At 33.9% G+C, this 16542-nt stretch overlaps 1 protein-coding gene across 1 annotated transcript in view; it reads left to right on the top strand.

Annotated features, from left to right (window-relative positions):
• The window catches only part of LOC115439768 (pyruvate dehydrogenase (acetyl-transferring) kinase, mitochondrial), a 57295-nt gene extending 41655 nt beyond the window's left edge, over positions 1 to 15640 (top strand). Inside the window, exons 3-9 of the mRNA XM_030163751.2 lie at positions 7240 to 7389; positions 7843 to 8027; positions 9397 to 9591; positions 9971 to 10137; positions 10551 to 10665; positions 11613 to 11722; positions 12615 to 15640. Coding sequence (XP_030019611.1) covers positions 7240 to 7389; positions 7843 to 8027; positions 9397 to 9591; positions 9971 to 10137; positions 10551 to 10665; positions 11613 to 11722; positions 12615 to 12785 — 1093 coding nt within the window. The 3' untranslated portion in view covers positions 12786 to 15640. The remainder of the gene's footprint in view (positions 1 to 7239; positions 7390 to 7842; positions 8028 to 9396; positions 9592 to 9970; positions 10138 to 10550; positions 10666 to 11612; positions 11723 to 12614) is intronic.
• The last annotated feature ends 902 nt before the right edge of the window (positions 15641 to 16542 follow it).

The following is a 16542-nucleotide window of genomic DNA, read 5'->3' as shown; positions in this document are numbered from 1 at the left end:
ATAATGGATTCTAACACAAAATAATACAGCCCATCCCCCTATTTTGGAGTACGAAGTAACAAGACACAAATCAAATAAAATCTAATAAGACAATTATTTGTACGAGTATATGGTGCCCAAGCCGGACTTTACCTCGGGTGACTACGCCCCGCCGTGAGAACGATGTACCATAATGCCTAATGGAATCAGTAGTGCAATCGGGAAGGAGATGACTGTGGCTTTGGGCCTCACAAAACACCCAATTGATGTAAGTATAGTGAAACAATAACTTTGCAGCCACAAAGCTCAAGTTTGTTCTTATTCGATGGTAATTGATGTTTTTTAGTATTAGTGTTTATTAAAATATGAAGTAAGTATATATTTTCTTTTGTTTTAGTTCCGTGAATCAAGTCCCTCTACATTCATTGGAATGTCCCCAGCCCAGCAGTCAACACCATGTTGAAGAGCTTACCAAATACTACTCCCAAAAAGTTTTTTAGTTGCTCGGTTTGAACTTAATACTTTAATGAAAATATGTATTTTTATAACCAGTTTTTTAAAAAACTACATTTTTAAATACTTAATATCATGTATATATATTTCGTTAGGTATCTTTATTTATACACTAGATAAAACATCTGTATGTTAGGAAATTTGGTTCTGTTCTGTTGGTTTAGGAAATTAATAATATAAGTAAACTGCAGCAATTACTTGAGAGTGCAATTTCTGTTTCTTGTAAGTGTTCATAGTATTTCTTTACAGTAATTGTAGGAAATTTGTTGTATAACAAGTTATTATAAAATATTCTATTGTTGCCTAAATTTGTGTTAAGTTAAAAAGATTTTGTTGTAATAATGAAAACTATCTTGATATTTAAAATGTGAATATAATAAAATATACATTATTTACATAGGAAAATATCTATTTATTACAATTGAGGTCATCCTGCTTGAGAGACACTTGCAGGTACTGATAATTGTACAGGTTCTTCTCACATATCATGGTCATTTATAATAGTTTCCTCCATTGGAACACTGTAACATAAAATACTGCATTACCTACAGTTACTTAACAATAGTACTTAGTCTGGCCATAAATACTGTTACACTTAATTATAAAAAAATATTACATTTGAATTTCGAATCTGTCATTTTTATACGATTGTTCATTGTGTTTTCTCATTTTGGCGCCAATACATTGTAAAATATTTTGCGATATTAAAATGGTGTGGGGTGATAAAGAGAACCGAATCGCTGTGATAGCATTACACAAAGTAGGTATGGAGCCAAATGCAATTTTTAAAACTCTCCATACACTTGGTATTAGTAAAATGTTTGTGTACCGGGCTATTAATAGGTACAATGAGACCTCCTCTGTTTGTGACAGAAAAGATCTGGCCGTCCACGTAGTGTTCGTACGAAAAAGGTGGTCAAAGCAGTAAGGGAAAGAATTCGAAGAAATCCTGTCCGAAAGCAAAAGATTTTATCTCGGGAAATGAAGATAGCACCTAGAACCATGTCGCGTATTTTAAAAGATGACTTAGGACTTGCAGCCTATAAGAGACGCACTGGCCATTTCTTAACTGATAATTTAAAGAAGAATAGGGTGGTAAAATCGAAACAACTACTGAAGCGGTACGCAAAGGGAGGTCACAGAAAAATTTTGTTTACGGATGAGAAAATTTTTACAATTGAGCAACATTTTAACAAACAAAATGACCGTATTTATGCTCAAAGCTCTAAGGAAGCTTCCCAATTAGTCGACAGAGTGCAACGTGGACATTATCCGACTTCAGTGATGGTTTGGTGGGGTGTTAGCTATGAAGGAGTGACTGAGCCATATTTTTGTGAAAAGGTATCAAAACATCGGCACAAGTGTATCAAGATACCATTCTTGAGAAGGTAGTTAAGCCCCTTAACATCACCATGTTCAATAACCAAGTATGGTCCTTCCAGCAAGACTCGGCGCCGGGTCATAAAGCTCGGTCCACGCAGTCTTGGTTGGAATCGAACGTTTCGGACTTCATCAGAGCTGAAGACTGGCCGTCGTCTAGTCCCGATCTTAATCCGCTGGATTATGATTTGTGGTCAGTTTTAGAGAGTACAGCTTGCTCTAAACGCCATGATAATTTGGAGTCCCTAAAACAATCTATACGATTGGCAGTGAAGAATTTTCCCATGGAAAGAGTGCGTGCTTCTATTGATAACTGGCCTCATCGTTTAAAGGACTGTATTGCAGCCAATGGAGACCACTTCGAATAAGCTTTTTATATTTTTAATTGTTTTATATTTATGTATTAAACTGACACACTGTAAAAGTAATAAATGTTATTTGCAGTTAACAATTTTCTTTTTTCTTTATTACAATATTTATGGCAAGACTAGGTAATATAATGTGAAGTTGTACCAGTGGTAAAATAATATAGTCAAACAACAATTTGAAACAGTGTATAACCATATATCCATTATTGTTAAGTCCATCAGTATACAATCAGTGTAAATGAAGTTTTTAATAAAGAAATAAAGCAAAATATTGTTTGTTTATATTGTTAAGTTGCATAGTAATAGTATCTTCTCCGATACCTGGCATTCACATTAAGAGTTTTGCTCTTTGAATCCATAATGTGACATTTTTTTGGTAACATATAGGTACTAGTTTTGCAAAACATAATGGTAAAACAAGTTACTCATTTGTATTTGTAGTATTAAAATAAACAAAATTAAAACTGCAATTAATCTGATTAAATAGCTCTTATTACCTCATTAGTTGGCACACTAATTTCATTTTTATGAAAGGTAACATGCTATGTATTAATTGTGAAGATATTTCTCAAAGTACATTCATTTTTTATTTCTATTAACTCTAATAATTAATTAATAATACATTACCAGTTGAACCTTGGTGTCGCAGGCATCCTTCCTCATTTTTTGATATTGTGCACTTTGTGGCTCATTAGGAGGTAATATTTTTATATGGGTACAATCTAAGAGCCCTAACATACCTTGCACGTAAAATTCACGCGTCTCACCTAAAACAAATAAAAATGATTCCATTATCTATAAATCAAAATACTTCAATTGATATTAAACTCAGCTACTTATGTAATTAAGTATGTAATAAATATATTCAATTACCTTTAAACGGACGGCTATTCCTTTGGCTTGAGACTCCAAGTCGGGAGCAAACTTTTCTTTAATATACAATGCCATTCGTTTTGTAGCAAAGGGATATCATAAATCAATTAAGTATAATATGTCTTCTTTTCACTTTACACGCCTCTCGTTTGTCGTATATCGATATTATTTTACTATAGTAAGATACCACCATCGCGTTTTAACGAATAAATTAGATTGATAATTTTCTCGGTTTATCTCTTCGTAGAATATCAAAGAAGACAAATATCTCGTTTACGTGTGTCAAAAAACGATAAAATTATTTGCTCATGTTAGGGTTTGTAGACAAAAATACCACAGATTAACAAAACATTAATTTTTCTCTACTTTTCTCGTGACAAGTCGAGAAAATGAGCGCGCATGTTAGTGTCGGTAGACATATAGAGATAAACGACAAAATCACGAGAAAAAGTGTCGACAAAATTTTGTCGTCGTGCGCATGCTAGGCCGGCAGATCAAAACGGGACCAGCCGGCCTAGCATGCGCATCACGAGATATCTCGAGAACGAGAGTAGACAAATTGTCGATGTCGATTAATATCTCGTTTTCTCTAACATGCGCACCACGATCGACAAATTCCTCGTTGAAGACATAAGTTTACTCGTGAAGACAAACCGATGTTGCCGATTGAAATATATATTCTAAACATTTTATTTTCTAATATAGCTACAATGGTTTTAGTTCATTCAATTTTTATAGATCTATGATCCAATTAGGTTTTTTTGACGTTTTATGTGACAGTTTATGTCATAACAAAGAGCATAATGTAAATAAAAAACGTAAATAAGTAAACAAATTCAAAATTAATAATAATATTGTACAATATAATAAGGATTCTAACACAAAATAACAGCTCCGCCCTATTTTGGACTACGAAATAACAAGACACAAATCAAATAAAATCTAATAAGACAATTATTTGTACGAGTATATGGTGCCCAAGCCGGACTTTACCTCGGGTGACTACGCCCCGCCGTGAGAACGATGTACCATAATGCCTAATGGAATCAGTAGTCCAATCGGGAAGGAGATGGCTGTGGCTTTGGGCCTCACAAAATACCCAATTGATGTAAGTATAGTGAAATAATAACCTTATTAGCAAAACACCAATGTTGTAAGTTGAACTTTGCAGCCACAAAGCTCAAGTTTGTTCTTATTCGATGGTAATCGATGTTTTTTAGTATTAGTGTTTATTAAAATATGAAGTAAGTATATATTTTCTTTTTGTTTTAGTTCCGTGAATCAAGTCCCTCTACATTCATTGGAATGTCCCCAGCCCAGCAGTCAACACCATGTTGAAGAGCTTACCAAATACTACTCCCAAAAAGTTTTTTAGTTGCTCGGTTTGAACTTAATACTTTAATGAAAGTATGTATTTTTATAACCAGTTTTTATAAAAAAAACTACATTTTTTAAATACTTAATATCATGTATATATATTTCGTTAGGTATCTTTATTTATACACTAGATAAAACATCTGTATGTTAGGAAATTTGGTTCTGTTCTGTTGTGTTCTTGTTCTGTTGGTTTAGGAAATTAATAATATAAGTAAACTGCAGCAATTACTTGAGAGTGCAATTTCTGTTTCTTGTAAGTGTTCATAGTATTTCATTACAGTAATTGTAGGAAATTTGTTGTATAACAAGTTATTATGAAATATTCTATTGTTCTATTCTATTTTGTGTAGAAGATTTTGTTGTAATAATGAAAACTATCTTGATATTTAAAATGTGAATATAATAAAATATACATTATTTACATAGGAAAATATCTATTTATTATAATTGAGGTCATCCTGCTTGAGAGACACTTGCAGGTACTGATAATTGTACAGGTTCTTCTCACATATGATGGTCATTTATAATAGTTTCCTCCATTGGAACACTGTAACATAAAATACTGCATTACCTACAGTTACTTAACAATAGTAATATAATGTGAAGTTGTACCAGTGGTAAAATAATATAGTCAAACAACAATTTGAAACAGTGTATAACCATATATCCATTATTGTTAAGTCCATCAGTATACAATCAGTGTAAATGAAGTTTTTAATAAAGAAATAAAGCAAGATATTGTTTGTTTATATTGTTAAGTTGCATAGTAATAGTATCTTCTCCGATACCTGGCATTCACATTAAGAGTTTTGCTGTTTGAATCCAAAATGTGACATTTTTTTGGTAACATATAGGTACTAGTTTTGCAAAACATAATGGTAAAACAAGTTACTCATTTGTATTTGTAGTATTAAAATAAACAAAATTAAAACTGCAATTAATCTGATTAAATAGCTCTTAGTACCTCATTAGTTGGCACACTAATTTCATTTTTATGAAAGGTAACACGCTATGTATTAATTGTGAAGATATTTCTCAAAGTACATTCATTTTTTATTTCTATTAACTCTAATAATTAATTAATGGTACATTACCAGTTGAACCTTGGTGTTGCAGGCATCCTTCCTCATTTTTTGATATTGTGCACTTTGTGACTCATTAGGAGGTAATATTTTTATATGGGTACAATCTAAGAGCCCTAACATACTTTGCACGTAAAATTCACGAGTCTCACCTAAAAAAATGAAAATGATTCCATTATCTATAAATCAAAATACTTCAATTGATATTAAACTCAGCTACTTATGTAATTAAGTATGTAATAAATATATTCAATTACCTTTAAACGGACGGCTATGCCTTTGGCTTGAGACTCCAAATCGGGAGCAAACTTTTCTTTAATATACAATGCCATTTGTTTTGTAGCAAAGGGATATCATAAATCAATTAAGTATAAGTAATATGTCTTCTTTCCACTTTACACGCCTCTCGTTTGTCGTATACTGATATTATTTTACTATAGTAAGATACCACCATCGTTTTAACGAATAAATTAAATTGATAATTTTCTCGGTTTATCTCTTCGTACAATATCAAAGAAGACAAATATCTCGTTTACGTGTGTCAAAAAACGATAAAATTATTTGCTCATGTTAGGGTTTGTAGACAAAAATACCACAGATTAATAAAACATTAATTTTTCTCTACTTTTCTCGTGACAAGTCGAGAAAATGAGCGCGCATGTTAGTGTCGGTAGACATATAGAGATAAACGACAAAATCACGAGAAAAAGTGTCGATAAAATTTTGTCGTCGTGCGCATGCTAGGCCGGCTGTTTATTAAACCTGTATAAAATTCAATGCGCATAATATAAACATAAATACCTCTAATAAGCAAAATTATTCAATGATGCATCCAATAAGCGAATAGGACCATTTTTGACGAGGACGCTCATCATCTTGTTTACCTCGCATCCATTGAGGTTATAAAAAACGTCCTTCCGCCGCATAATTCTAAAATAACTTAATGACATAATTACACTAACAATGGACGAGCGTGCAAACAAACGAACACAATTAACGCATCCTGATGTGTGATAGGATATTGTTATTACAAGTGCAAATTACTCCGTCAGGTCATATTGCATGAATATGTAATGAATGAATTAATGTAAAAAATACAGTTGTTTTTAAACACTACAGTGTTTATTTACCTATCTTAAAAGGACATGTTTTGAAAGGTTTTATTTGTTTACATTTCGGTTATTCTCAGAATTGCGGCATGGCGCATTCGGTGTTTAAGACATAATTTAAATGTTGTCTTTCCTTATTCAGATTTAGAGTACCCTTTACTATACGCATATTATTATAAAAAAAGTCCCTAAAAGCTGTCTGTATGTGATCGATTTTCTCAAATTCTACTGAACGGATTTTTGTACGGTTTTTACTAAAAGATAGTGCAATTCTTGAGAAAGTAGAGGTTAATAGTACATTACAGTTTTATGTAAATTGACCGAAATATAACGATTACTGTTGAAGAGGTCGCGTGGTTGTGTTGTGGTTGAAAAACTTTGTGACACACTGATTCCCACGCGGGCGAAACTGCAGGCATTAATTATAAATATAGTCTATTACGGGCTTGTTCATTAATTTCCAATTAAACATTTTCTTATTATACCACATTCAACGATGGACAATTAAAATCTAAACAATTATCTACCTGTTTCTCATTATCTTTTTCACTCTTACAGGCTAGCGAATATAATGAAAGAGATAGCACTACTGCCGGAGAACCTGCTGCGGATGCCGTCAGTGGGCATGGTGAACCAGTGGTACGAGAGGTCCTTCGAGGAGATCATACAGTTTGAACAGATGGAGCCCGACCCGCCGATATTGAGCCAGTAAGATATGCAGAATGTTCTAGAAAAAGTTATATCAAAGTAATAGTACTCATAGCAATGTTAGATAATTCTGATTCATCATTTCAATTGACAATTTAGACTAATATGTTGTAACGTAACAACTAAAACGGATTGTTACTGGTTATCACTTTTCAGTTTCTTATTTACATTAAAACCACTATCATTAAATAGTATGACCTGACTAGATTGTTATTTAATGTCAATAATACAACTATTGCGCTGCAGTTTAAGGCTCGATGTCGGGCCCAGCGAAGTGATATTGTGTTTTTCTATTCAGTATCAGCCTGGAATTTGGAATTATGCTAGATAAATTGCAAAAGGTTTGTCGAAAATAGCTTGCGAAATGTAGGTAGGCCTTCCCCTAAAAGGCAAAACACGCGTGTTACTATACACGTATCTATGTATTAAATATTATGATATCTTCGCTCCTAGATTCTGCGAGCGTTTAGTCCACATCCGCAACCGCCACGCTGACGTAGTGCAGACCATGGCCCAGGGCGTGTTGGAGCTAAAGGAATCGCACGAAGTGGACCCCGGGATAGAGAACTCCATCCAGTACTTCCTGGACAGGTTTTACATGAGCCGGATATCGATCAGGATGTTGATCAACCAACACAGTGAGTAAGGGGTAGAATTTTTTGTTCATTCTTTTTATTTCTCTAGATTTTGCTTACGGTGCTACCGTGCCAGATCTTTCGCACCTTCCACTTTTCCAGATAGAAGAGTAAACATTTTATATTCATCCAGGACTTGCTCTACCTGTGACAAACATATAAATCGATTCAGTAAAAGATGCATTGAATTATAAGAAAAATTCAAACTAAAACTATTTTTCGGATGTTATGGTTTTTTATATTTTTTTCTCGATGTTTTGCAACCTTCATTGTCACTGGCCAGACTGAAGTGTAGGTCGTCTGAAAACTTAACGTTAGAGTATCAAAAAACAGTTTTATCTCCAAGTTTAACATTCGCGTAAACATAAGAAATCAACAAGAAACATAATATTATTCATAATCTCATATTTACATTGCCGATCTGCCCCATGAAATTCCTAATCTAGATAAAATGTAACCAACCTTACTCATACACATTTTTCAAATTGCATGTTTTCGTAACTCCAAACAGGTCCAAATGTACTTTTCAATTACTTACCAAACAGTCTTCGTCCTTGTCGTTCCATCAATCTATTGAAACAATTCCAGCGGTATTCCAAAAAACATTGAATGAACGCTACACTCTAATGCACTATTAAATGGACAGTGATTTATGGATTGACGCAAATGGAGTGACGTTGCCTGACTCGACCTGTCCAGTTGGGAACTAAAGCGGAATCGCAATGTCTCAAGTTGTATATTACGCAGATTCATACTTTTTTTAAATGTATACTTTTTTTAGTGCTCACCTACGGTGAAATGAAGGTCAAAAATAATTTGTCTAGTAGCCTTTGATGTGTTGAATATTGTAGTGTTGTACGGTAAAGAATGTCATGTATAGTTGAGCTGAGCCGCTTCCTTTTGCCTATTATAATTATAAAATTTTACTGTGCTTTATAATAATAGATGTTACTAGTTAACAAGGCAATAAACGGTTTTTTTATATAAGTTGAGATAACAATAATAATACTCGACGTAATAATAAAATTGCTTGAAATTTCAATTTCAATTTACTATTTTAAATTAAATACTTTTCACGAAGGTTTTATTTATAGAGCATCACATAGATCATAGGTCATCATCTTAGTGTATTTTTGCAATCCCTACCCCGAGACCGAGAAAATCTAGACCACACGTCTGATTTAACCCCACGATATCCCCTCACTGTTTTGCCGCAGTGTCTAACCTACATTTTACATTGATCTGATCGTCCTACATTCCACTCCAATAGAATTTTTAAATAAAATCTTAGTACCTCAGCCCTTCTCAGAATCTTTGAATATCAGTACCTTGGATATTCTCAGAATCTATAAGTATTGCGCTTGTACCTTAGCTCTTCTCTTCGGCGAGCAAATGGGCGCCAAGCAGGCGTCAGTGAACGGGATAGGCAACGGCGGACGTCACATCGGGTCCATAGACCCGGCGTGTGACGTCGCCGCTGTGGTCAGAGATGCGTACGAGAACGCGAGGTTCCTGTGCGACAGATACTATCTGGCGTCGCCTGAGCTGCAACTCATGCAGAACGGAGGTGAGTTGGAGTGAACGATTTTGTATTGAACACTAATGTAAGGGAGGACATGGCTTTATAATATAGTCTTATAGTGAACCTTCGCTATTATTGACCGACTGAAGCTCGTAACTGACTTCAGACCGATGACAAAATGCTATCGAAACTTGTAAAAACATAACCACTCAGGATACAAAACAGTTAGAAATTCAACACTTGCAAAACTACTTTTTGACCAACTTCGAAAAAAAAATCTTTGGCAGTTTATATTCAACATTGCCAACAATTGCAATTAGCCTTTCCACGTAGAGTGTTGCGTTGATTAACCCAGTAACCAGTTCCTAGCCCGAAGATGGTGGTATTTTGGTTGGTAACGACATTATCCCACACCTTCTTGCAGTGCCAAGCGAAAGGCCCATGCCAATAGTGTACGTGCCGTCGCATCTGTACCACATGCTGTTCGAACTGTTCAAGAACGCGATGAGAGCCGTGATGGAGAACCACGAGGGTTCGCCGCCGCCCATACAGGTCAACCTCGTGCTTGGCAAAGAAGACGTCTCGGTTAAGGTAGGCGTGTTCGATTCTATGGTTCTTATTTTTATTTTCCTTTTTTATTTTAGTGGTCTGAAATTATATTTTTTTTTTGTACAAATGAATAACTAGCTTGTCCCGATGAGGAAGCTGCTCACCTGTTAGTAAACAACACGTTTGCTCGAATTTTAATTGCATAGTACCGCGTGCACTGTACTGAGTGCATTTATCATCCTGAGACATTAATTTTAATGTCAAACATTATATTTATTGTTTTATTGTAACCCACTATCTCTCCTCCACCAGAAAAATCTTTTGTCTGTCTTTGTTCAGTATAGATAAGTGAATATTATCTTTATAACTACATGACAAATTATTTAAAAGTAACGTCGTTCGATTCTAAAGTACTAATAAAGAAAGTATTTAACAAAAGTACCTCTTTTTTATAGATGTCGGACAGAGGAGGCGGCATTCCCCGCAGCGTGACGGACCTGCTGTTCAAGTACATGTACAGCACCGCGCCGCAGCCGTCCAAGTCTGACTCGCACACCGTGCCGCTGGCCGGTAAGAGACGTCTCGTCATACCCAGTTATAAACAAAAAGTCGCTTGCAAGGCAATCATATCTAAGCGACAAATATAACGAAAATGAAATTTGTATATAAATATTTTGTATTGACATTTTTTTCTACGTCATTTGATCTAGGTTTTGTAGGTCTAGGACAATTTTAATATCATTAGACTATATATTTGTAAAATAAAAAGTTTAATTGTTATGATTTTTCATATTAAAATCAAAACTTTAAAGCACTCTACTCAAAAATTTACAGATTGTCACTTAGATGTTATTGCCTTTCAAGCGTCGAAAACAATATACCGATAATCAAAGTAAAATGTGACGCAATATGTGACGTCACGCGTGGCTTAAGCACGATTCGTCCGCAGTTCGGTTTTTGTAATCAATAGATAAATAATTGCAATCTTTTTAGCAGATACAAAATGTTTATAATTATTGTTTACTTATACAATATATAATACATTTTATTGTTATAAGATTTAAATAGCCAATCACAATGTGTACGATGTCCTTTGAATCTCCTGATTTAGTATAACAGTGCTTACAATTGTCGCTTGGTGGCAGAAATAAGCGCAGCCGTAGTACTTATCGAGTACCGGGCTTTCGAATACGAGAGATATACCACCAATAAAAAGAACTGTGCAGCATTATCAAAAATCAGTAAACAAGTTTATGAATCAATTAGAGCTTGATAGCAAATAATCAAAATAACATCGCTATAAAAATTTATGCGACTCCAATGTATCATTGTATTATTTATACAAACGGAATAGTCGTACATTGTAAGATTCACACCCACTATAGCCTTTTAAGTTTTAACACCGAAGGGGTAGACAGAGCAACTATGGCACCCACTTTTCGCCGCGTATATTTCGTTCTATGACGTGATAGGGGGTGAGCCAATTGTAATATATTTAAACATATATTGTTTTTCAGGCTACGGTTACGGTCTGCCCATATCGCGGTTGTACGCGCGGTACTTCCACGGAGACCTGGTGCTCATGTCCTGCGAGGGATATGGCACTGACGCTGTTATATATCTTAAGGTAAGGAACAAGTATTCGAATGCATAATTCGGGCGTTGTGGCTTCATACACTTTCGACGGCTATTGTTTTGTGATCGGTGTGAAATTAGTATCAAATGACGTCGCAGCTACTTTCAGAGATAATCGATTCAAAATGGCGTCTACAGGGACGGTTAAAGTGCTAATTTCAGGCCATAAAATTTTATGTGAATCATAAATCTTTAAAAAGTGTAGAGTATAGGGTCACTTGGGTTTGTCACTAATCTGAAATCCATTCAATATAGGAGATAAACAGTTTTTCGTGCAAGGATTTTATATCGAGTTAGTATAGATTTTAAACCAAAGTCAGTATATTTCTTCTATGTTTTTAGTAATGTTGTTGTCCGTAAATATCACGCAAACATCTGGTGCATGCGGCTGATGATCTTATCAGATCCGTCAAAATATTTATTTTACGAATAAATGTTTACAACAGTATTATTTTTCGTCAGCTTATCGAGGATAATATTATATTGTGTCAATAAGAAGAAAATAAGTTGTATTTTTTATGGTTTTCTTTTATATTATACAGGCTTAGACGCTTAGTTTTGATCTTTAAATTAAACTAAGTCGTAATGGTACAATGATTAAAATAATTATCTGAATGAATTTAGCAGACTAGTGCGAAAACCCAGTCAGCCTAAATTGCCTTAAATTTTTCGTGCAAAGGAAATATAATATAAATTTTCTTCACTGTATCTGAATAGTTTCCTCTATACTGTCATATGGCCAAATATTCATAGTTCATACATTACACAAATATCATAGATATTAGTAGCTTTTGGTGATATTGTGATATTTTACTTTTACGATAAAAGATGTACTATATATCTACCTATAATACATGTATAAACAGCACCAATTTCTCTTACAGGCTCTTACCAACGAGGCGAACGAGTTGCTACCAGTTTTCAACAGGACGTCCTCGAAGTTCTACCGACCGCAGCTGCAGCTCGCCGACTGGTCCGGCTCCATCAACACCGGCAGCCAGTGCCGGCGGGAGAAAGTGTCACCCCTGTCACCCCCACTGTCACACAGTCTATAGTGCGAGCCAGAGGAGTGAACACTCACTCCTTTGACGTGATATAGTCGGAACTGTTTGGAATGCGCCCAATCGGTGTGTTGTTTGAAGGCTGAGGCTGACTCTTGAATAGTGCTGTTAGTACAATGGTTTGTATGGATTTAAGTGCGCAGGGTTCAACGTTTAAGAACTTTGTACGAGCAATTCTTTCATTTAGCACAATGAGCTGATAGATATGAAAGGTATAATCGATTCTAAATGTAGCTGGTAGTCTTAGATGCACGGTGACATGCGCCTACGCATAATGTTATGTCTTAGGCTAAAAGCAAAGTTGTTTCGTTAATATTGCCTTAGATTATCTCTAAAGCTAATTCGAAGTGCAAATTAATAGTTAGAATTCGCTATGAAGTTTATAAGTTGAATATAAAATTTCAATAGCACCATTTAGTGTCTGTGATTGTACAAAAATCTGTAAAAACTAATTTTGAGACTCGAAAACCCTAAATTTATCCAAAGAAAAATATTGAGACTCAAAAATTATGGGATCCAAAGAAAATAAACTTTAGAAATAAATTAGTTATTACAGATTTTGATAACCAACGAATGTGAGCCTTATTTATATTCTTTTTTTCTAAAACGTTAGTTTCCAAACTGATGTGACGAATATTTTCGAGTACGAAGTCGACACGCGATTTAATTTCAAGTTATTTCAAACATTAAGTACCTACGAAAAGATATTAAAATTATTCTAATAAAATATCATAGTTGGTAGATTTAACAAGACAGTATGACTGTTAAGTAAGGGTGATTTTTGTAAATAAAGAATGTAAATTTAAGGGAAGCCTTTAGGAATATTTAAAGTAAATGCGGCATAATTTTAATGAATGCATATATTGTTCGCCAGCAATAGATGCCTAGACAATTTAGTGATATTTGGAATATTATAAACTCAGTCCCCTTTCTTATTAAAAAAAATGTGATTTAAAATTAATTTCAAGTGTTTCTGTACGTAATTGAATTTAGACAATTACCTACATGCAATTTAAATCATCAATACTTAATTGTATAAAATTTATGAAATCAACCAGTGTGAATGGAAAGTTACTAAATCATTATCATAATGCAAAACAGACATTTATACATTTGTGGGGCAAAAAATGACAGCTAATGTAAGACATACAGTTAAAAGCTCACCAACATAAATATAAATGTTAAGATGTATCAGTGGAGAGTAGGTAACAAACAGGTAATGAAATAACCAAAGCTAAGGGCCATAAGCAAAACTTCCATTTTACTTTGCTGCTCTGAAGTTGACTGCGTATGCGCAACAACGAAGGTTCAAAATGGCGTTTTAAAGAGGCATATCAAGTGCCTAGCTTCAGGATGGTGGACTTGAAACATGTACCTATTAGACAACTCCGAAATTATCAGATAACAGGAGATAGACGCATAACGCCCATTATAAAACTTCGGTTAATTCTATTGTGGGGCCTTATTTTGTTTGTGTACGAAATACGAATTATGACAGAAATATATTGTAAAAACTTGCAGATGCGTTGTACTTGGACGTTAGGCATATATATATGCCTATTATAAAGTAATATGAAATGCAATTTTAATCTTAAAAGAATATTATATATTAAAAAAAGGAAAATCGGGATTGTTCAAAGACCTCACGCTGTATTTGACGTAACGGTACTGCAAGCAATAAATTAAATTTATGTACAAGTATAAGAAAGCAATTTAGTTGATAAACTATATTTTCGTAAGAATTGAAAATTATGCATCTCTATTAATGTGTTAATTAAGAAAATGCAAATGTTTTCTTCAAAGGTTATTTGCCATGTGAATTTTATTAATGTAATTTATTTCATGTTAATTAATACAATATTAGGCTCTAAGTTGAAGACCATAAATTATAAAATCCAACATTTTGTGAACATATAAGAGGTAAGGATTTAGAATTTCACTAATCTTCAGTCCTAAATACATCTATAACCAGCTTAGAAATACTATAACAGTATAGAAGCTAAGTAAAGTGATGCAATCATATCAAATTGTTTGGAATGTTCCATGATTTTCTATGAAATTTGTTACGAGTTGTACATTTTGTAAATGCATAAATGTATGTGAAGTATGTGCATTTAGCTGCACTAGTTCTGATTCGTATAGAGTTTAATAAATTGTGAATCCAATTGTGAAATTATTGTTGGTTATCAGAAATATTCTTAAAAATACTGAGTATAATAATTAACACATCCTTTTCCATCTACCCTCAGATTACTAATTATAATAATAGAAGACATATTTAATAGCGTTAAAAATTATGAATTCGCTTATAAGCCTTACCTTAAATAAATTTAAAGAATATTTCTGAGAACACCTCACCACTTAAATTATGAAAACTTGAGAACACAAGCCCAAATTATTATTGCTACAAGTATATATTTTTCTACTGAAGCCTCATTAGCATAAGTACAATAGTGTAACTGCTATATAATTCAAATATATGTTGCGAGTTTTTAATGTGAATGCAATATTGAAAGTGTTTATTAAGGAGATCCATTTTTTGGTTAACGGGCAAAGTTTTGTACGCCTGGGTATGGCACAAAAACCTTTTATAAACTGGTGATAAATATATTCCATGAATTCGATTTCTCAGTCGCATTCATTAAACAAAGTCATTGCGAAGCTAAATGTGGTTTGGAGTATTGATATAATCGCATGGGTACCTGGCGATAATGTCTTTACTCATTTGCATTTTACAGTATGTTGTTAAGTTTTATTCCAGACTCGATTGTATGTACCTTAAACATAGTGTAGATATCGATAAGAAGATAATTATTTAATTTTTACAAATAAACTTTTATGAAATAGAAGCCAGTTGTTTATTTTATAAACTTATATACCTGTGATGTATCATGACTACCATTATTAAAGTGATGGGTACTAAAAACTCCCTGCTAGTGGTACCAATTACAATAAGTCACTAGCTTTGTATCAATGATAATAACATGGAATTATTATATTCTAGACTAGGTTTTTGTCCGCGGCTCCGCCCGCGTTATAAAGTTTTTCAGGCTAAAGTTTTCCGTTATAAAAGTAGTAGTTTCCTGGCAGCCTATGTTCTTCCCAGGGTCTCAAACTGTCTCCATACAAAATTTCATCTTAATACGTTGGGTAGTTTTTGAGTTTAACACGTTCAGGCAGACAGATGCAGCGGGGGACTTTGTTTTATAATATATTTTTTAGAACTTTTTAAGAGGAACGATCCCGTCATACATCATTGTTGCACAACTTTAACGCAGCGCACGCAACGGAAGCTCTGAAAACTAATAATTTTTCCCCGTTTTTGCAACATGTTTCATTACAGCTCCGCTCCTATTGGTCATAGCGTGATGATATATAGCCTATAGCGCTCCACAAATAAAGGGCTATTCAACACAAAACAATTTTTTCAGTTCAAACCGGTAGTTCCTGAGATTAGCCATTACTGCTCCGCTCCTATTGGGTATAGCGTGATGATATATAGCCTATAGCACTCCACGAACAAAGGGCTATCCAACGCAAAAATAATTTTTCAGTTTGGACCGGTAGTTCCTGAGATTAGCGCGGTCAAACAAACAAACAAACAAAGTCTTCAGCTTTATATAATAGTATAGATATGTAAGTAAGAATAAACAAAGGAAAGTGAACAATGCAAATCAAACAAACTAAATAAATTTATATAATATTTATATTATAGTATGACTATTCCATTTTCGCTTTCTTTTCAAATGTA

Source organism: Manduca sexta, chromosome 18 (assembly GCF_014839805.1).
Source record: "Manduca sexta isolate Smith_Timp_Sample1 chromosome 18, JHU_Msex_v1.0, whole genome shotgun sequence".
Classification (NCBI taxonomy): domain Eukaryota; kingdom Metazoa; phylum Arthropoda; class Insecta; order Lepidoptera; family Sphingidae; genus Manduca; species Manduca sexta.
Note: the sequence above shows the minus strand (reverse complement) of the source record. Positions and strands in the feature narration are given on the sequence as shown.